Source organism: Gymnoscopelus microlampas, assembly GCF_963454915.1.
Source record: "Gymnoscopelus microlampas genome assembly, chromosome: 11".
Taxonomy (NCBI): domain Eukaryota; kingdom Metazoa; phylum Chordata; class Actinopteri; order Myctophiformes; family Myctophidae; genus Gymnoscopelus; species Gymnoscopelus microlampas.
In genome coordinates, this window is record NC_139948.1 from 12,670,534 (window position 1) to 12,693,633 (window position 23,100).

General features: G+C 45.9%; 1 protein-coding gene across 2 annotated transcripts; it reads left to right on the forward strand.

The window, feature by feature from the left end:
- The first annotated feature begins 772 nt into the window (after positions 1-772).
- nfil3-2 (nuclear factor, interleukin 3 regulated, member 2) lies at positions 773-13,566 on the forward strand. Of its 2 annotated transcripts, none has more exons than XM_084072883.1 (2): positions 773-975; positions 8,575-13,566. In XM_084072883.1, the coding sequence occupies exon 2, from the start codon at positions 9,121-9,123 to the stop codon at positions 10,912-10,914; it is 1,794 nt and encodes a 597-aa protein (XP_083929009.1). In that variant the 5' UTR covers positions 773-975; positions 8,575-9,120; the 3' UTR covers positions 10,915-13,566. The 2 variants fall into 2 exon arrangements, with proteins under 2 accessions (XP_083929009.1, XP_083929010.1); XM_084072884.1 differs by lacking the exon at positions 773-975 and adding an exon at positions 1,872-2,004.
- Positions 13,567-23,100: the final 9,534 nt, after the last annotated feature.

Here is a 23,100-nt window from a genome sequence, read left to right on the forward strand (position 1 = left end):
TGTTGTATAACCCATAGAGTTATAACATATTATGTTGTAACCTCATTATGTATGTTATCTTCGACCTACATGTGAGTTTAAAGCCTGACTCTGGCCCCTCCCCTCGGAGAGAAGAGGGAGGAGTCAGGCGCGCAGCGGAGAAACAAAAAACGTGACTAGGCACCCAAAGCGTCGTGTTATGCAACCACTGACCTACTAACATACATTCTGCGACACCGAGAGAGGGAGAGGGAGGGGGGGGAAGAGAGAGAGAGAGAGAGAGAGAGAGAGAGAGAGAGAGAGAGAGAGAGAGAGAGAGAGAGAGAGAGAGAGAGAGAGAGAGAGAGAAGGGGGAGGGAGAGAAGGGGGGAGGGAGAGAAGGGGGAGAGAGAGAGAGAGAGAAGGGGGAGAGAGAGAGAGAGAGAGAGAGTTGGAGGGGGAGAGAGAGAGAGAGAGAGAGAGAGAGAGAGAGAGAGAGAGAGAGAGAGAGAGAGAGAGAGAGAGGGGGGATAGGAGGGGAGAGAGAGAGAGGGAGAGAGAGAGAGAGAGAGAGAGAGAGAGAGAGAGAGAGAGAGAGAGAGAGAGAGAGAGAGAGAGAGAGAGAGAGAGAGAGAGAGAGAGAGAGAGAGGATAGGAGGGGGAGAGAGAGAGAGAGAGAGAGAGAGAGAGAGAGAGAGAGAGAGAGAGAGAGGGGGATAGGAGGGGGAGAGAGAGAGAGAGGGGGATAGGAGGGGGAGAGAGAGAGAGGGATAGGAGGGGGGAGAGAGAGAGGAATAGGAGGGAGAGAGAGAGAGAGAGAGGTGGATCAACAGCAGCATAACACAGAGGATCACTCACACATAGAAATGAAGCGACACAGTTGTTGGTGTTCTCATAGCTACCTGCTCTAACACACTGAACACACTACAGCATCACTCTACAGTAGGCTGCGACCACAACGACCTGGCAACGTTGATCTCTGTGGATTCTTATTAGTGTTTTTAGACGCAATTGACGGTAAGCTTTTTTATTATTATTATTATTATTATTATTATGGTCTGATTTACTGAATTACAACATTTTACTCGTGACCACAGGATAAATGTATTTATTGGATGTTGTTATTATTGCAGAATGCCATTGTTATAGGCTCTGGATATGTGTGTGTTGATGAGCGATGTTTAATTTATAGTGTGTTTGTGTTGGTGTGTTTATGTGATCGCTGCTGCTGTGCTCCTTCGTGTGCCGTTTTTCTCAATGTCAAGGCGAGGCTGTTTGCCTCTCTGCCGGCTGGGGGGGGGTTTAGGGGGGTCGTGGGGGCATTTGTCGGTGACGGGGGCGCATGGTGGAATTCCTTCAGAGAGGATGCCATTTGGTAGGAGGGGGAAATATCTACTGTAGTAGACCTAGGCTATTTATGGAGCCTGTATGTAATTTATTTTTTTATTTAATTTGACTATTGTTTATTAATTGTATTTATTTTTTTATGGGGGGAGGGGTCAAATGTTATTATATCATGGTTGGCTACATAGGCCTATAGGACTACATGCAGTATAAGGTACATATTATGGTACATAAATTATCTTTGCCTTGCTAATTATTCTCCTGAATAGTATAATTATAATTTCCATTTGTAACTCTAAAAGAGTGTAGGAATGTGATCTTAATGTTTGCACTCTCAGTGCGTTCAGATCTTACAATAATACTGATGATTGGCTAATAATAGACCAACTAATGATGTAATAATACTAATAGTAGATTGAAAATGGGACATTGGTGTATCAGCATTCAGCAGGCTGGCTGTGAGACACACTTCTCTGCCTCACGTGTAGCAGTTCTTTGTAAAGGTTAACGCGGCTGTATGGGCTTTAACCCTTTCCTGTCACACACACACATACACACACGCAGTGGCAGACAGAGACACACACAGACACCAGTAACCCACTTTACACGTCTGTGCGTAACCGCGGATTCAGACACAAACGGAAACAGAAAACAACAAAGACGAAGAATTATGAAGTTTAGAAGCTTCAATCTTGACTGAAGGTGAGGATAGCGAGTAAATTAAGGCTTTTATTTCATCAGGTCAAATGTGGGTCAAATATATACGCGTAGAGTTCCGATGGTGTTGTTGGAAGGGAGAAGGGGATGTGATGTGATAATAACCGCTGGATCAGAAAAAGACCGGGTTTTTTTTGTTGTTGCTGCAGACAGATAAAACATCTGTAGAGACGTTGTTTTTGGCTGTTTGGAAGCATATTATGATCATCTCCGGCGGTTGCCTTGGATGACTTGCCTCGAGGATCTGATTAAATATGCATCGGAGCGATTTGTCACACCGTGCAACAAAGGATCGCCACGCTTTAAGAGGCTAGTAAAGTAGAGCCTATTATCTATTCCACTGGTTCCCAAACAGTGGCTCGGGACCCAATTGTGAGTCACGGACCGATTTTTGGGGGTCACGAGTCAATATCCCCTTTTTTAGATTTTTTATTTCAAAAGATTAAAGATATTATTCATATATATGAGTTTTTTTTACACATTAAAAATACATTCAAACCATTTTTCAAAAGAATACAATTTAAACAAAAGAAATTCCATAAGTTCCACAAATGTAACTTTTAAGCGGAAGTGAAAATAGCCGATCTACAAGCTCACAACGCTTTGTGAGCTTGTAGATCTGCTAATTGCACTAGTTTGGGTCCTGGGGAGACATCAAATTTCCCTTTTGGGTCCGGGGCTAAAAGGTTTGGGACTTCACTGTAAAATCCTGAGTGTTCATCTAACTCCTGAGACATTTGCTACAGTGTCAGAGTTACACCCACTCTTTAAGAAAAATTACAATTCTCAGATCTTAAATAAACATTTTTTTTGCAGTGTCGACTATATTATTTGCGCGCATCGGCACAATACTTGGCTTTTATTTTACGCACCGGCTTTTTCTTTGTGGCTGATATTCCACTGCACGTGGGCATGCTTTCTACCCCCCCCCCCCCTCTTCCTTGCAGCATTTGTTCTCCAGCAATGGCATGCGTAACGTGCGTCACAGGTTACATGTAGTCACTCAATCAGCGATAAATAGTCTCTTTACACTGTTTTCACTCGATACAACATAGCCTAATGTGCACTGGTGTTATTTCTCATATTATTTCACTTCCATGTCTGGCTTATGGGATCCCGTAAGCTAGACATCGAAGTGAAATAATAATCAAATAACCAGGGTTACGTTTGTAACCTTTAGTGTTTGTTTGTTTGTTTTTGGGAGGGGTTTACACGTAACACACCAAGTCAAAACAATTATCCGGGCGTTATCTCTCTTCATTTGTGCCAGGGAAGGAGCCCGTTTGACGTGTACAGGCGAAAAACATTGTAGAGGTTATGCACTGCAGGTTGCATAATAAAACAAATCAAATAATTAAAAGGGATTAGAGAGAAGGAGATTACGCAACCAGCGGAAACCCCATAGACTATTAGTGTATGTGTGTGTGTGTGTGTGTGTGTGTGTGTGTGTGTGTGTGTGTGTGTGTGGCTGTGCAGCGGTGCGCCGGGGCCGTGCCAGTTGGGTTGGCGCATACACTGGCAACTCTATGCCAGCTCTAAATGTAGGTCACACCAGCCCTAAAGGGGGGGGGGGGGGCAACCGCCGCTGCTGACTAGAAAGACGATATAAAAGCCAGCCACCAAAATAAATCCTCAGCCCCGCCATAATAACACAAGGAATGAACCACCATGCAGAAATAGATACACCATCGAGATTTCTCCAAACTAGAATAAGAGAAACATGCATTGACTTGCAATTGAATGCCTCTGCATTAGCCTATAGCTTTCATGCCACACCCCTTTTTACATCGATTATTTTTATAGATGATTGCATCACTGGACTGGATTTCAAATTTGAAAGAGCTCAGCTAATCCTGTTGACTTATTGCTTTGTGATTTGTCACTTCAAAATACTGTCCACTGCACTGTCAACGCCAAACTTGACTCCATTGTCAAGTTAGCTTTTAAAAGTTTTTTTTTTTTTTTTACAGTTGTATACACATAACTGATAGTATAAAAAATACTGTTACTTGCAAAACATGCACAGCAAAAACAAATTATGCATTTGTAACTCCCACAGTATTCAACGTTAATTTATCCATATATAACTCTGAGAGTATACACACATGTGTTCATTTACCATTTGGTTACATTTTGCACATGCCCAGAGTTAAACCAACACCCAGGATTCAGTGCATTCCTAATCAGTGGTACAGTAGTATACAGTAAGTGATTTCCCATCCTGTCCCACTTTGTTGGCCCCTTGACTTTCTCTGGGTTTTCCTGGCACATGTAAGATGATAAAAGACGAGGGCCGTGCTTTGTTATTGTGCTGCGGTCTGGAGACGGGGGAGAGGCCAATTACAGCGTTTAGTAGGCCAGCGGAGCACATGTGACCAGGGGAACACATGGACCCGGCCACTCCGCTTGCTTTTTTTCTCTCGCTCTCTTTCTCCCTTTTTTTTTTAAAAAGACAGAGGGGTTGATATGGGCTATGTGTGTGTGTGTGTGTGTGTGTGTGTCCATGGAACAAGGACGGATAGGGCCCCGCCTCACTGCCTGCCTTTCCTGGCTTAGAACCCCCCCCCCTGCCCCACTTCTTACTTTTTCTTGGTAAGATAAACTCAGGCCCAGACTTGGAATCCAAGTAGTTCCGACCCAACAACTTATGCAATGGTGCCATTGCATTCCTACCTGCTGGAGGGGGGGGGGGGGGCAACAACAGTTGAAGTTCCCTCGTATTTCATCTTAACCTCTTTCTCTGAAACAGTGCACCCGCTGACCCCCGTACCCCCCCCCTCCTCCTCCTCCTCCCCGGCTGCTCCACTTTTATTTTAGACCCCACTTCCTACAGCCCTCGTCGGGGGACATGTGCGGCAGGCAGGCAGGCAGGCAAAGGGTTTTGAACTCTGCTCCGTGCAATTTCCAAAAGAGCCGCCCGCCGCTCATTGCGCCGTATAAATGCCACGTTCCGCTCTCCTGCGGTTTGGAAAGTGGCCGGGTGCCGCGGTGTGAGCGAGTGCAACAACTCTGGATTCTTTTCCAGTGCTGTCATTCCACAAGTGCCACAGAGAGCGGGCTGATGACAGGTGGAGCGTACAAGAGTGATTGGATGCAGTAATCCAGGTCACGGCACGTCGTGCAGTGAGAGGGTGGGGCGGTGGTGGTGGGGGGACGGGTGGGTCGCCAGCGGGATTACACCGTTTACCTTGGAAAAGCAGAGAAATGATTTGACTTGGCGGAAAGAGCGGGTCTATTTTTGGACAATTTAAGCAAGCAGACTGATTGTGTGACTTTCCCACAAATCTGACCTCTTAACCACTTCAATCCTATTGGCCTCAAGCCGATCTACAAGCTTGCAACGCGAGGCGCTGCGAGCGCGTAGATCTGCTTATTTTTCGCAGAACCGAACACGCAGGCTATTTTCCCAGAAAATTCCTGCCTACTATGACATGGCCCCAGAATAGGGATAGCTGGCGTTCATGTGATTAACACGACGAGGTCAGCGCTGCCTCGTAACACAGAGAATGGGATCTTAACGATGCTCCGTCGGTGTAATTAACCCAAAGGGCGCACCGCACGCACCATGTGATGGCGGATGACGCACACAGGGTCTATTATCAGGATGTGTTTGATGAGAGGGGAGGAACGGCGAGTGACGTCGGTTGATGGGGTCGGGGGCAAGAGAGAGAGAGAAAGAAAGAGAGAGAGTCAGACAGACAGACAGGAAGAGAGAGAGACATACAGTAGAACATTGGTGGCAATTTAACACGAGAATCTCATTCTCGTTGGTGGCTGGCTTAAATAGATTGACATGTGGCTTGTGCTTGTTCAGTGATGTCAGTTGCCCTTCTTTTGTTATAAAACTCTCTGCCTGCCTGCCACTGGCCATCAGTCAGTTGGCTGGTGGAAACGGAGAGGCGGAATGTCAGATATGATTGGCTGCTCCATCTGCTTTTTTTCCCCTCTTCCATTTATTGTTGCCATGGGTGACATGTTCTTTGTACTGGCACACTACCATAGCCATCACCCCCACCCCCACCACCACCAACCCAGCCGTCATCACATCTCCCTCTTTCCTTTCTTTGTTTCATCTCTCCTTCATTGATTCCTATATCTCTTTGTTTCCATTCCTCTCCCTCACCTCACTCTATAGACTCCCCCTCTCTCTCTCTCTCTAGTTCTCTTTCTTACTTACTTTTTCTCTCTCCGTCTCTCTTGTTTGCTTCTCCTCTGTATAGCTCCACTGACCTATATTCCAGACATTGCAGTGTAGGCGACGGGGCTTGTGTTTATCAAGTGCAGCCGCGCTCCCCGGTTTCTGGGTCAGTGGGACAGGCTGGGATAGGGAGAAAGTCTGTACGCTAATTCTCTTAAACTCTCCCCCGCTCCTCGGCTCGGCTCACAGGAATTACCTTAACCACTTTAATACCTGGAGCCCCCGTTTCGGGCGTGTCACGGGCGAAAATTCTCAAAGAGTTTCAAAAGCAGTGAAAATAGCCAATCTACAAGCTCGACATGTGACTCAAAGTATGAAGCCGGGCTTAAGTTGATGAATTGCGCTCTTTTGCCAAGCTGGCCCAGACAGAAACTCCTTTTGATTTAACGTTTTATTTCTGAGTTCGCAGCATGGATCTTGATGTAGATTTTGTTCAATGGTGTTCAATACCGCAGAAACCTATCAAAGCACTGTACAAAACTGTCATGCTTTCGAAGCTTAATGCAGAGAACGACCCGTGTAGTTTGCAAGATGTAACGCTACATTGCCCCGCTGTTCAATCGATCATCGTCTATTAAGTCATCGTGACTAAGAGAAACATGGCCAATTGCTACACTTTAAACGTTGTTATGTTTGGGGCTTACATAATGCTGCCCTAAATGTCCGAGATGAACAGATGAGTGGGGTCTACTCTAGTAAACAACCTGCCTTACATTACAGATGCAACAAGCAGCTGAATTCAGGAATGTAGATGTTGGTTAACCTACTTTTACTGCAGCTGCTGTCTGACATTGATGGAAGTGGAAGGCTCAAGTTCATGTTCAAGTTCAAGTTTATTTCTCCCGAGATGGGCAATTTGTGCTGCAGCAATTATGAAAACATAAAACACATGTAGCAAATATAAAAACACACACTGTACCACAATGTATATATATATATATATATATATACTGTAACTTCATAGTGAAAGCCTTTAATCACTTAAACCCCATACTTTGTTGACTGTGGGCCCGCAGGGCTCTGTTCATGGTCTGCTCCTTGTTTCCCTCTATACTTCCTCGCCGTAAATAGTAGTAGAAGTCATTCTTTCTGTGTTCATTGAGAAATTAAAATGTGCTTTCCGGTCTTTCATCAGCCTAATAAAAGAAAACCAGGTGATAACCAACAATGTTTACTCGCAAGTTGAGGTTTAGGGATAACTCGTCTGCTAAAACCATCGGCATTTCGCCCACATGACGTGCCAACAGTCTGGTTTAGAGGCACACCTGTTCAGCTCGTTGCCCCCTGCTGGGGTTTAAGCCGCCCGACTGCAACGGCTATAAGACCAATTGACCACCCTGCTGGTTTAGTAAAAAGTCTGCTACTCCCGCTACCCCCCCGCACCTGCCCCCCTCTTCCTCCCAGGGGCCCTTGACCTATATTTATCAGCGCCCCACCTCCCAGCTGCCCCCCAAACCCTCCTGCCCCGGTTCTCTCAGACACTTTATCCGTGGCCATGGCTTTGTCTCCTGTCTTATCACTTGTCGTTATGCATCATTGGCTTGGCGTAGGAATTGTTTTGGCAAGGAGCTATTTCCAGCGAGTAGAAGCAGCGAGTCCTCGGTTGCTCCTGCAGGCTGTTATTGAATATTTTCCAGTGACCTAGAATTTAAAGGAATGGAACCCTACACACCTCAAACCTGGCTTCAACTTGGGAGTGCAAATAAGCTTCAAACAGCGTGATTTTATTTCAAATGTTTTTGTCTTCATAGCCCCGGCAGCTCTAGTGACCCAATTCTGGGGGTGTTACAGAATCATTTGTTGAATCCAGTCAGCTGCAAGACATGTAGACATAATTAGTACAGCCTTCTTCTACAGCTGCCTTTAAGACATCAGGAAAAGTGTGAGGTCACATATTTTTACTGCTTTTCCCACCCCGACAGCAACAAAAAGTAGTCCTTCTAAAAACACAGCCCCCTCTGCTCTGGGATGAACCCAGTGCCCCTATTACGTCACTAAAGTCAACATCAACATTCCAGGCGTGAGGTCAGGGGTCATTGGCCACAGACAGAGCAGATCAATAGGGGGGTCAAAAGGTCAGACAGCGGTTAATAGGGTCTGCAGACGATTCAGTGGTTGCTAGGGGAGACACGTGCACTCAAAGCCAGACATGCCAAAACAATGGAGCAGCACTGCTGGGATTTCAGAATGTTTTACTGGTTGCATATTTCATCTGTGTAAAAAAAAAAAAAATCTAACAGAAATAGATGTAACAAACAATGGCTTAAAAAGATATTATTCACAGCCGTGTTGAGCAGAACGCCAGCAGTCCACATGGATTAATTGATCTGATTGTTATCCTCTCTTTGTCTCCACAGGCTTTCATCTCACCGCTGACTGGAGAGAAACAGAGGGAGAGAGAGAAAGAAAGAGAGAGGTTCCCCCAGAGACTGACAATCGGAGGTAGACGGACTGACCTAGTTCCTGCTACGCGCCCCGAAGCTGTAGGACGTTTATCTGCCAGCTCAGCCCTGCGCGCCGCTCTCACGCCAAACAGCAAAGCAAACAGAAGAAACAGGGTCAGACGCCACGACCCCAAAGAGACTTGTCTTGCTCCCCTGACTCGAGGAATTTTTGAGGCAAGTTTTTTTTTTTAACCTCCTAAATCACGCTTTGTGAGAAAGAGGCTTGTTTAAGAGAAACAACAACAAAGAGCTCTTCCAGTGGATAAATGAGGGGCATCAACCGCAAAGAAACACAACCACGGTGTGAGGTTTTCACCGACCCTGGCACTTAGGAAAGCCGCCAGATCCTGAACATTAGAGAAAGCAATCAAACAAGTTTTCCACTGCTCCCTACTCCACACTCCCTTGACCTTGTATCTACTTACACAAACATTTCAAGCTTGCTTCCACCGGGTCAGAATGGAAAGTCTGACTTCGGCCCTCACAAACTCAGGGCATAATGCGAACGCCCTCGAGGACTTCGACGACTACGAAGAATCCATCCCCTCCCCAGGGGGACCAGCGACTCGTCGCCCAGGCAAGCCCAACAAGAACAACATGAGCTGCAGGCGGAAGCGCGAGTTCATCTCTGACGAGAAGAAGGACGCCTCCTATTGGGAGAAGCGGCGCAAGAACAACGAGGCGGCCAAGCGCTCCCGGGAGAAGCGGCGCCTCAATGACATGGTGCTGGAAAACCGCGTCATGGCGCTGAACGACGAGAACGTGCGGCTCAAGACGGAGCTGCTCCAGCTGAAGCTGCGCTTTGGCCTCATCAGCACCGCCTCCTACATGGAGAAGAGCCAGCAGATCGGTGGAGGCAGCGGCATGGGGAGCGGCGGTGGCGGCTCCTCAGCCTCCTCCACGTCCTTCTCCCCCAACAATAACTGCTACACCAGCGGCTACTCCAGCGGCTCCCAGGTGATGATGAACTCTGACTCCTCGGAGGCAGAGCAGTCGGGTCGCCAGCTGGCAAACTACTCGCCGCGGGGCTCCCTCTCCGACATGTCCGACGACTCCCGGGACAGCCCCGAGCCCCTCGCCTTCGAGATCAAGCAGGAGGGCGAGAGGCTGGAGATGGACATCGCCAACGGCACCACCACCCAGATCATGTTCAACATTCACCGTGGTCTGACCTCGGGGCCATCTCACCACCAGCTCCAGCAGCACCCTCAGGAGCTGGACTCTGTCTACCACAACCAGCAGCAGCATCCCCACCACCAGCATCAGCAGCAGCCACCCGCGAGCATCATCGCCGGCCCCAGCCAGTCCGCCCCCCACCCGCTGCCCGCCCAGAGGAGCGTCATCCTTTACCGCTCCAGCAGTGCATCGTACCCCGTGGAGGCTCCAGCGAGGCCCCAGGACGTGGACATGCAGCAGAGCGGCGGCCCGGGGGTCAGCCGGTTGGCTCAGTCCGGAGAAGGCGAGAGCGCCACAGAGACACTGGCCGAGGTGACGAAACAGCTGGAGAGGAAGACCTTAGACTCCCCGCCGTACGACTTCACAGACAGCCACGGCGAGGTGGGGGAGAGGCAGGCGTACCGAGTGGGCCAGCAGCAGGTGTTTGGCTCCCCAGCAGGCCTGGCTCCAGAACTGCTCCGCAAGCATGAGGAGGGAGCCCCACAGTCCCACCTGTACCACCACCTCCAGCAGATCCATCTCCCCTACCTCAGTGCCCAAGACGAGGAGCCGCCCGTACTGACATACGAGGGCGGCCCCAGGAGTGGGTCCTACTACCAGGGTCACTCCACGTCCTCTAACAAAGACACCTCATCCAGCGACGGAGATCACCGCAGCTCCGACAAGGAGGCCTCCACGGACGACGAGTCCCCGTCCTCCTCCTGCTCCGAGGTGGGCAGCTACCTCCACCAGCACCCATCCGGCCTCCAGCAGCCCGCCTCCCATGGGGAGGTAAAGGGCACAGCGTTGCCCCACAAACTCAGACTCAAACACCGGGCGATGAGCTCCAGCGGAAGCTGCGGCAACGGCTCGGGACAAGAATCCCCGACCACCCCTCCTTCCGCCTTGCTGCCGCCACTTGCTACCCTCCCCCAGCACCCGTACCTGGCCCTGCCGCCCCAGCAGAACTTTAGGAGAGAGGGCCCAAGCCCGACGGGCCTCGGCGAACAGTCAACCTCGACCGAGGGGACGAGGAAGGAAGGTGGCAAGAAAGAGTCGGGAGGACGGCGAAACAAGAGATTAACTATTGTCTGTTGAGTGACTTTTCAGAACTTTCCGTTACCTGGGGGGCCGCCTCTGGCGCTCCAGGATAAAGAAAAGACACCGTCTCACCCGCCACCCACGCCACCCACTCCATTATTGCCCTTCCCTCACACACCCCCGCCTCACCTCACCCCACCCTCTCCCAAGCCCTTGGGACCAGAAAACTGGACTTACTGCTCTCGTCACCAAACAGGGCCTGGATGTCTTGGGGGCGACTGTACCATATTTGTATATATACTGTACAGGATACATAATTTCTTACATCCTCTCTGTACTTACAGATGCACTTTTGTTTATATAATGAGAGGAGGAATGGAACTGCCTGTCCGCTTTCTTACCGTCAATGTACAACCACACTTACATCAGCATTGCATTATCTGTCTTTTTTTCAACAAAAGAATGTAGTAAATCAATGATTATCGAGCTTTACCAGCACTATTGCATGGGTACACACATATCCAGCTGTAGACATAATACACATGTATAGCCTGATGTATATTTCATCATACGTCGGTGTCGAAAGCCAAACATAGCTGGTCATCATGCTCACAACTCGTCAAAATGCAGCGCCTTGTGACATTTTAGAATTGCTATTTTCGGCACATGACACCATTGTATGACGGGTTATAAATTAAGCATGTGGCTATCTGCCTTAATTGAATCAAATGCACACACTGGGATCATTCCCTCGACCAAAGAGACAGAAAAAGCACCAACACCACCAGTACAAAGTTCCATCCCTCTTCCCAGACCCTACCTCTACCGTGACCCTCAAACAAAAAAAAAACATCTCCATTGTTTCGCGAAAAAGCCCGCAGTCATCTTTATTTTTCAAGCACTTGGTTTGTATATTACTGTGATATATGAATACATATCTTATATAAATATATATTTTCAAAGAAAATTTGAGAAAAAAAAAAGAAAGACAGAAAGAAAGAAAATGCATCAAATCTGTGACAGCGAAAGCGAGTGGAGCGGAGAGCGAGGACCCTTACATTAGTTATCATTATTACTGTACAGCCACATGATGTCTACTGTTGAAAGAAAGAAAAAGCCCACTCAAAACGAGCCTCTCTTTTGATTGTCGTGCTTTAGCATTAATTGCTCCTTAATTGGCCGCGTTTACAGGAACGCCGCCGACTCGCCCGGAGCACCCGAACAGCACTGAACGGAAAGCGCTTGCCGAGGCAGGGCGCCACATTTTTTTTGTACGTTTTCAATTACTTAACTAAACCAGCCTTTAAATGTTTCTTTCTCGGTGGAACAGCATTCACCAGCTGCAAGGCCACGAGCCTATAAGTCAATTTGAGCTTTATGAATCATATCCTGTCTTCGTCGCTGTTATCGTTCCTATTCACTGGCCCAATGTATTTATTTCCCCCCCTTCTTCTCGATAACGCCCGTCAAAAGCCCGCAGGAACATAGACTGCGAATGTGTACAGACCTTACAAAGGTACATACAGTTACTACAGTACATAACGAAAGCCCCGATTTGGGCTGTATAACCGTAAGGGTGTGGGAAGCCCAAGGTTCAGGAACCCAAGTCACGTTTCTTATGTAAACACTACAATGCACTGAACCCTCCATCAGAGAGGTGGACAGCCTCACTTCCTCTCTGGCAAACAAACGGCCGCAACGAGAACCCCCCTCTCCGATTACGTTTGTTGATATGAAATGATGTTTTGTGGTCTGACCAAGGCATCGACTGACCGCACGGACCCTCGAGACTTTTATTAAACCTCGGATATGACATAATCGGATCAGTGAGAAATAATGGCTATAACGTACTACCTAAAACCTCTCAGAGACTCCAATCGGAGCCAAGGTCTGAGCTTTTATAATCGAGCTATTAAAAGAAACACAGACAATCTGCTCTTTGTTAATGAAAACGGGGATTTCCCTTGCTTCCTGTGTGCCTCTGTTACTTAATGCAGGGGAAATCGATTCCCCTGTTCCTCTCATGTACTCATATTGGGCAGTTCTAAATTGCCTGCACTGGATCCTAAATTGAAATAAGAGTCTATGTACCATGTCCGGCTTTTTTGGCACTTGTGTATAAATGTAAAGTCCCCTCGCCCCCTTCCCTTTTGAACACTGTAATGTTTATTTCATTGCTTTTTTATATCTTCTTATTCTTTGGTTCAATTGTTGCTCTGTTCTTTCCTCTACACGCCGCGAAGTCCTCAGTGTTAATTTATCCATTTGTAATTTGTAAATTAACACTCCGGATTGCACAGTGTGCCATGTCTTTCTCCTATTGAACGTGATGACATGTGTTTTGCCTCATTCCTCCCCTCGCCCTTTTTTCAATGTGTATTAATCAGTAATGTTTGTGGTTTTGCTGATGATGGTTTTATGAAAAATGACAAAATGTAAAAAAAAAAAAAAAAAAAAGAAAGAAAAAGAAGAAAAACAGAAAAGAAAAGAAAAAGAAAGGAAAAAACCTACACAGGGGAGGATTGTGTGCTGTTTTAGAGATGGGCATGTTTGTGCCAGTATGGCGGATGCCAGCCCCTTCTTTTGTTTTTTGACATGAATTATGTATGTAAAAGACACTAATGTTCATCGTTGGAAGGTGGGAGCATTTCAAGATTGAAAACAAAAATAAAAATGGAATGTTGACTTTCTCAACATATCATAAAAGTACGACATTTGTTTCTTGTATTTTATATTCTCTGGCACTATGACACGCTTACAGACTGCACACATTTAAATAAACATCTGCATGAATGTAGCCAAATGGACCAGTGAGGGTACATTTGTACAATTACAATTACAGTTACATTTGTACAATCTCAGAGTTACAAATGGATAAATTAGTATTTTACAGTGTAGGCATTTTGAACTGTAGAATGCCAAATATTTATGTCTATACAAATAAATGTAATCAGACATGGCATTTTTTTTATTTATTTTTATTTAACCTTTATAACGAGGCAAGTCATTAAGAACACAATCTTAATTGCAATGGCGGCCTTGCGAAAGGCACGGCCTTCTTGAGGAATTGTGGAGTAGGGGCTAAAAGACCCAAAATACACTGAGAAAACAAGTACAGTACACACTGTTAATAGTGCTATTCACTATCCTAGTCAATAGCACTAGGAATAACCTCATGCCTCATAAAGGAAATACTGCTATGACTATTTATACTATATATGTCAACTCCTTAGAACCCATTAGGCCAGCTTGAAATGCCTATGAGGGTGCTCACACACGCACACGCACGAAATGTAGACCCTGGTGTCGGGTAAGACACCTAATGTCATGTAAAGTAGTCCAGCCTAAAGCTCAAATAATCCCAATATCTCCTCCGACCAAAGGTGGTCTCCCTCTTAGTTCAGCGGTAATTGTTTGCTTTCCCACATGAGGGAGACCCGGGTGGGAACCCAGGTGGTGCGGTTGCAATTCAATTACCTCTCTCCATGGGGAGAGGACCTAAAACTCCTTTGGGCTGTAGTTTTAATTCAACTCCGAAACAGTCTTTTATTATTTTATTTGTTTTACTTTGAAGAGCTGAATGAACACTACTGTGCAAGGATTCAGTTAACTGTTTGTGGTTACTAGGCAACAGTGGCCCGCCAAACACAGTCGTCATCACAGTGGGTGGTCATCACAGTGGGGGGGGGGGGGGGGGGGGCGGGGGGTAGGTGGTGCGGGCATTCTAGAGACTAGCCTCATCACATCAAAAGTGGTCATGCTCCATAAACCGTACAGCATGACTGCCGGTTAGCTAATAAATTACTCACTGAGGAACAGAACAGACTGAATCATTGTCTGTAACCCAGAAAAAACGGAGTGAATCAGGGCGTTCTCAAACTAATCATGCCTGTTCCTTCCCCATCCATGTCCATAAGCCTGATGGAACCATTATGACACAGACTGACAGGGCCCGAGGTCCATATGTCTGGGAAAAGCTTCAAAGAGATCTTTACGCAGTAATATGGACGAAGGACTGCCGCGCAGTAGCCATTGCATGACTATTGCTCTCAGTGAATCGTGCCTAATTTGTGCTCCTTCGTATGATGAAGTATGAATCGTGCTTCATACTGCCACAAAATCATTATTTTAGCCAAAGTAAAGTCACACCCTATTGTGAATAGGGAATCGACATCATGTGAGTGTGTTGGGTGGTACAAAAAGTTTTTTCAAAAACATACATATTTTGATTCCTGTCCTTTACAGCATTGGTTCTCAAAGTGGGGTTCGGGGACCCCCAGGGGTCCTTGAGGGAGTTCCAGGGGGTCCCCAGCTAAATGATGGATAGTTAGGAACCAAATGGACCCTTATGGGTCTGTAACTCTGAGAGTGTACAAATGGAACCAAATTGGTTCCATTTGTACACTCTCAGAGTTAAATTAACATCGATTTTACAATATAAATTGGGGTCCCAGCGATAGAAATGCCATTAAATGGGCGTCCGTAGCCTAATGCGTGTCACACTGGAGGTCCTTGAAATTAAAATGGTTGAGAATCACTGCTAGAGCCGTAAAAATAATTCCCTTATGGGGATCCCTGGCATATCTTTTCAAATGGCGGTCGGCGGGCTAATAAGTGTCAAGTTGGGGGTCCTTGCCATGAAAACGTTTGAGAACCACTGCTTCACAGACGAGCTCTGCGAGCACAAGCATCCAGTTGGCCTCTGCTTTTGGTCGAGTCAGACACACCCAGTTTCCAGGCATCAGAAATAGCCTTGTTTGGAGCTCAGCTCGTTGGCGGCGGGCTCTATAGTCTCTCCACTGGACAGTCCGCTTAATCTGCAGCAGCGAGGCCGGGTGTCACACTGACACACTGACACACATTTCGGTTCAACCAGGCCAGCGAGGCCCGCCCCGCATGCCTTCCTCTGTGCGTAGGCAAACGTTGCCTGATGTAACGCTGGCCTAATTCTATCACCCATCCCTTACAGATATAGCCCCCCCCCCCACCCCCCACCGCCCGCCTCCCACCGCCACACCCTTCCCTTGCTAAAGTCCACTGACGCTGTCACGCATGACCCTGATGTTATAGCACACACCGGGATGTCACTGAACTCACTCGCGCAAATCCTCGACATTATTTAACTCTGTACGACCGTAAGTGCCTACATTTGTACGCACTCAAGAGTTGCAGACCTGTAAAGGGGTCCATTTGGTTACATTTGTACACTCCTGAGATTATATTAACATTGGGGGATTTCACTGTGTAAAATCGAACAGTCCCCAGCACTGACACATTTACAGACCCTGTTCAAACGGCATGGCCTCGCGGCATGTTTATGCCTCATTACCTTTTGACACACACACCACATGACATGGAGGTGGCGAACATAAAAAAAGGGACCAGAGGTTTTAACAGGCCGAGAGCGAACGAAAACCTGTAAAATGCCCTTCGGTCCCCCAGGTTCATTATGCTCTCACTCTGCAGGTATGCGCCAGAGGAACAGCTTTGTGTTGTAATAGCTTTGGATGGAGTCCCTCCCTCAAAAATCCAAAATATTTATGTTGGAAGAGGGCAGTAGTGGGGTGTCCCCCCCCCCCCTCTGCATTTTCTGACACTAACTCCATAATAACCTATGAGAGTGAGCAAGTAGGGGGTCAGGGCCGGATTAAGAGCACAAAGGGCCCCGGGGCTACACCTAATTAAAAGGCCCCCTCAAAATGATCACACAATATTTTCAGGCTCTCTCAGGTCTTAGCTATTTTTACAGCGTGGCACCTAGGAGGCGAGCCAAGAGATGTGTGTGTGTGTGTGTGTGTGTGTGTGTGTGTGTGTGTGTGTGTGTGTGTGTGTGTGCGCGCGCGCGTGCGCGTGCCTGTGTGTGTATCCTCAGCTAAACTCACACACGACTGAACCGATCAGTGCCAAATATCTTGTGCACGCTGCCAGTTGGCCAAGGTAGTAAATCCCCTTGCATTTTTTGAGAACTTGAATTTAATATCAGAAGTCAAAGCGGGTCAGATTGTAGTGACATCACAGTACTACTGTACGTACGTCATACAGTAGGTGACTGACGTCATAGACTAGCCACATGACATCCAAAATGCACATGAATGCCATGCCATTATAACTCCAATGCCTCGCTTTGTTTTGTTGCTGTTTTTCAGTAGATTCGTGGAGTGTAGATAGACAGGAAACAAAGGTCAGAGAGAAGGGAGACATGCGAGACATGACAGGAGCCAGTGGTCTGTGTGCTAACTGGCCAAGCCACCAGGCACCCCTGAACACTGAACGTGTTCACACACACACAAACCCCAAAACGCACACAAGCAGCAGATTCACTATGTGGCTCATTTTATATCCTGCAAATAAATAACAAACGGGCTGCTAATTTAAAGGCTTCCAAACCGATATAGGGTTGATTCCACAGTTAAGGAGCTTAACCACTTCAATTTAAATACTTCATTGACTGGTGTCCACCGGGGGTCTATACTTGGTGCTCTCTCTTTTATCCCTCCATACCAAATCTCTTTGCTAAAATAGCCGGTCTACAACCTCACAATGCGCCGCAACGTTGTTGTGAGCTTGTAGATTACCTATTTCCGCCAAATGTTAACCTATTATTACATGCCCAGAATATGGATGCTGGGGTACATCATGGTTAAGCGCTGTTATTAATCCGGCCCTGGGTTCAGTAACTTGCTCAGGGGCAGTTGTGTCACAGAACTGTGCTGTCAGACACAAATTGGCTGTCATTGAGATTGAACCTGTGGCTTGCTCACAGGCAAGTCTCTCTGCGGTGACAAAGCCAACCTGCCTGAAGCATGTTCTACTCTGGATGAATCTGAAACTGAGAGCCTTACCGTCTCCTGACCTGGGTATGCGTTCATACCTGGCCTGTTTAGTTCAATCATTCCGAACCCTAGAGCGTTTATCTCTTTAGTTTGGTCTATTTCAGCAGGTGACAGCAATGCCGTATTCCAAATCTGATGCACAGCAAACAACTCCGCCGAGACCCTCAGAAAGCGAGGGTCGATTGCGTTTGCATATAGCTGGACGCCAGAGCTAGGCTTAAACGGGACTAGATTTAACACGCACAAATGTTTCCTTCCGTACATCTGGGTCATGAAACCTTCTAGCATGCTGTTGCTGTAGACCGCAAAACCAGGACGTTAAAATCCAGGACAGAAAGTTTATGTTTGAATGATCATTTCTTTATGTGTTTCATGGATGCTTTTTATTACACAATCAATCTCTAAAACATGGGTCAACAGGGACCTCCAGTACAATCCTCTGTGTTCATTTATCCATTTGTTGTCTCTCAGAGTTAAATGAACAATGAGCATGTTTACTGTGCAGAGCTGCCAGTCATAGAGTCACCTTATAATCCTTTTTTTGTCTGTCTGTCTCGCGCCCTCCTAAACACTGAAATGGGGTCACCGTTCATTACGACGTAACGGGTGAAGGAAGTGCCTGTGTGTGTGTGTGTGTGTGTGTGTGTGTGTGTGTGTGTGTGTGTGTGTGTGTGTGTGTGTGTGTGTCTGTGTGTGTGTCTGTGTGTGAGAGTGAGGTCATGTGAAGTACACATGTACAGTCCTCAGCGTTAATATAACTCTGATTCAAACACTGAGGCCATTTACTGAGCAGGGGAAAAGCAGCGGTGACTAACTAACCTGATCTACTAAAGCCTGCCAAACAAAGCAGCTCTTTTGAGCCTGGGATCAATGCCCTTCACAATGCCCCCACTCGCATAAGCACACACGAATGAGGGCACACGTGCACATGTGCAAGCGCATGTAGCATGCCGTGCACGAGCATATACAGTAGGTAAAGCGTAGCTGGAGCACAGGCATGCACACACACACACACTCAGAGTGCACACCTGCGGTGTATATGTCACCTCACCTGAGGTCCTCCGGCAGGAACCAGCTGGTTTGTTCCTGAGTGGAGGCTGAAGACAAAGGGTGCCTTTGCTGTCAGGAACTCAGCCTGATAAATCACTGTCTTCTCTTAAGACACTTCTTAAAACATATTTGTAATGCCTCTCCATAGGTTGACCTTTTTTGTAATTGTATTGCTTGACTCAAAACGACTTAATGACTTAACCTCTTGAAGTCATACTGTTTTTATATAATCTTTCACTGGTATATTTTTCACAATACACCCATGAGGAAGGCAGCCAGCCTGTCGAAACTTTCCGTTTTTATATTTCTCTCTCGTCCTTGATTCAAGTTTTTTGGCACATAAGTTACCAATGTGTGGCTCCTTTGATCTTTTCATATTTTTGACAATAACCATCTTTTTTGTACGATTTCTCAAAAAGTTAAATGGATATATATTAATTTATAGTATGTATTTTAAAGTTAATCCCGACCATTTCTGAAAACGTTGTGAACCTGGGCATTGTGAACCTGCATCATTTGTTTTTTCGAGCGGTATGTCCAGGTTTTTGTTTTTCGAACTGAATTCTGGGAATCACAGTTCCAACAGACAAAGGAGCAACCAGAGGTGTTGCCAAAAAGACTTCTAAATAGTCTAGGACCTGGCTAACATATGTATGCACTTAATTTAGGAGAGATTATCTCAACTGTTCTTGGCTAATATGACCCCAAGGAACAATTTAGGAACTATGAGAAATTCTCTATCCGGGGCGAAATACTCGGCAATGACCACGCCCCTTTTAAAATGACCACTACTTCACACAACATGGCTCTATCTTCTAAACCGTTGGAGCTACAGATTTTCTGAGGTGCTCAAAATGTTCACAATACTCATGTTTAGTGAAGAAAATAAACGTTTTTACAGAACAGCTAAAAATGGTCAACTTATTACAGTCCAGGGCCATAAGAATATTTTTGCGTGAATCAATCTAAAAGCACCAAATGTGTCCCAGATATAACCCAGGGCATGCTCTGATGATGTAGCAAGGGTGTCCGAGCCAGCAATGTATCTTACAGATGTAATTTTATTGAAACAATAGAATGATTTAGAGTACAACTCATTCCTAATTATACAGCTAGTACAGTATGTGCAACAATGCACAGCATAAATGTAATCCTATCATAGGATGTATATAATTTGAACAATATGTATTATTGTACATTGTACATAATTGTCTTGGTGTTACAGCAGCAACAGAACTGATACATACATTCAGCATGTCAAAAGGCCATTACATCCCAGATTTTAGTACGTTGGGCTGGTATTGGGACTCCATGACTAAGACTTGGGAACCTTACTGGACCCGTCTTGCAGATGCCAGTAAAGCTTGCGCCATCATCCTCCACCGTGGCTTCAAAGAGTCATGTAGTGGACATAAAGCAAATTATGCGAAGCTGGAGTCCATTGGATATCCTCGATATAGAAGTTGTATGATTAGAACAAAAGACATCTGTGATTCTAATGTAAACATAATATTGTTAAAATTCTATACACCTTTGACTAGTATGATATTATTCAATTTATACTGAGCATTGCTCTGCATATACTGTAATGGCTGTTGCTGTATAATTTGGGTTCAACTCATATTCTATTGTTTCAACATCTGTACACAGGTTGTTTCTTCTCTTCAGTTTGATCTTAACTCATTCCAACAACTCTACACTCTGGATGAAACTTTATGTTACATAACATTTTTGATATAGGCCATATTTGTAATAAGCAAATCAGAGTGCTCTAGATGGCTTCAATCAATAATATGAGCATTCTAATGTGTTTTTAATGTTAAAAAAGTATAAAATAGACACCAAGTTTGCAAAAATGAAGAAGATTAAGTGAAGTAAAACTAATTGTCAGAGAGTCGCCATCTTTGAAATATGCAAAATAGAGGTCCAGCCACACCCAGTCATAAAGATAAGCATTCCAAAATGTTTCTAATTGTCAAAAAACATGATTTAGACACCAAGTTTACATTCATAGCTCATCTGGTTCAAAAGTTATAGACAAAACCTTTTTCAGGTGGCGGCCATATTGGATTTGGCCACTATGATGACCTGTAGGGTTGCTGACTCGGGCACGGGTTTCAAACATGAGTATTCTGAACATTTTGAGCACCTCAGAAAATCTGTAGCTCCAACGGTTTAGAAGATAGCGCCATGTTGGAAGTGTGGTCATTTTAAAAAGGGCGTGGTCATTTTCGGGTATTTCGCCCCGGATAGAGAATTTCTCATAGTTCCTAAGTTGTTCCCTGGGGTCATATTAGCCTAAAACAGTTGAGATATTCTCTCCTAAATTAAGTGCATACATATCTTAGCCAGGTCCTCTACTAAAAATGTTACACAGAAAGACGTTAATGTTTTATTTCTTACTGAACTTTATTTAATTTATGAATGTCCTCTCCATAGATAGTACTTTCTTTAGCAGTGTTTTGTTTGTTTTGTATCTCAATAATTCAGGCCATTCAGCACGCACATGTATTATGCCAGGCCGCCGCCTCGTTTTTACCCATCATGGGTTTCCTTTTTTAATCTTGTGTTATTGCTTGCTTTTGTTCGAAGGGCCTGTCAATGATATTATGTGAAACTGAAATGTTATTGTTGATTGTCTTAATGTTTCTATTTAACACTGCACGTTTTGTACCCATCATGTTTTTGTTCTGTTCTTTGATTAGATTTAATGTAAAGCACTTTGTTTTGATAAGTTCTTTATAAATAAAGTGTATAGTTATTATTATTATACACACCTAGTCACCTACAACCAAGCTCAATACTCCTCCCTTTTGCACCACTGTGTTTTGGCTTGTGTCTAAGCACTATGTCTATGCAACATATACTATCAACCCCAACAACTGCTAAGCCAGCACGCCGAGGAGGGGAGTGTGAGGGGGGGGCTTTCAAGGTGACATTCATCGTTGCATAAAGTGCAGCGCTAGGCCTGCTAGCATTTCGCCACGCTCCCCATTTTCCTTGATTTGACGGGAGCGCGCGCGGCGCGCCCACACCGCACTGACACTCACATAAACAGGTCAGGAGGAAAGTAGGTCAGTGGGCGCGGGAAGGAGAGGAGAGTAGAGGGGCGGGGAGGAGAGGAGAGGAGAGGACAGGAGGGGAGGGGGGGACGGAAAGAGGGAGGGAGTGGTATAGAGCGAGAGTTGATGGACAGATCGATGAAGGTTGAGTCTCCTATACAGTATGTGCGTCACTGGCCTCTCTCTCTCTCTCTCTCTCTCTCTCTCTCTCCCTCCCTCCCTCACAGAAGCGGGCTCTCATGTTACCTGCATCCCCTTCTCAGGCCGAGCACAAGGGTCAGTGGAACGAGCCGAGCGCGATCGAGCTAACGGAGAAGGTTGTTCTGAGGATAGCCAGGATGGAGACACGGCCGATGGAGAAAGAGACATCGAATTGAACTCGGAGAGAGGACAACTGCAAACCAAATGCATTCGATTACAGTTGTCCTCTCTTCAGAGTTTTAAATGAACACTGTGGAGTTTACCGTGTATCCAGGGCGTGACGCAACACCTTGGGGGCTTTTGATTGATTGATTGAATACTTTATTAGTCCGAAATGTAAACAGCACGAGGTACAGTCAGACATTTTAGGCTAAAAGGATAACACTTTTCCATTCCATTGTGATTCTAGCTTTCACAATGTCTGATTGGTCTGGGGGGAGAAAATGCTTTGAAAGAAAATGACATAATCTACATTCTTTTTTTTTTTAAATAAGAAAGAAAAAAAAGCTATTAAAATAGAATAATTGAAGACAAGTCATCTTTGTCGTCCGATTAAAAGGTAATTGGGCTCCAAAGCTTGGACAATGTACCTATAGCTCAGACAGCAGGCCCCAAATCACATAACTGCACTTGGCTTAGCGCCGCTAATAGCTCCGCCATGCGCAAACCGTATGTGCGGTGACCTACATTCAATGCAAATCGTGAGCAAACATATGTTCCGATGTGTGTGTGAGCCAACTGACACTCGTTACAGCACAGGGAACTTACACAGAGGTGAGTCTTATAGTTTAAACACCTGTTAGCTATGGTTAACCCTGTTCACCCACGCAATGCATGCACGGCAGCAGCAGTAGGCTAACACACTCGATCCTATCCCACCAGCCACACTGTGAGTGGGCAAATACAGCTGTGCACACATATGCTGTATATATGCACACAGATATGTTAACGATGCAACGCTCGTCCCACCCCTGACATGACCTAATTATGCACCAATCTGTTTGTTATCTGCCCTGTTGCTACAGTATACTGTATACTTTCAGCCAGAGAGGAACTTCATCTAATTATATACAGTGGTGTAAAGTAACTTAACTTAA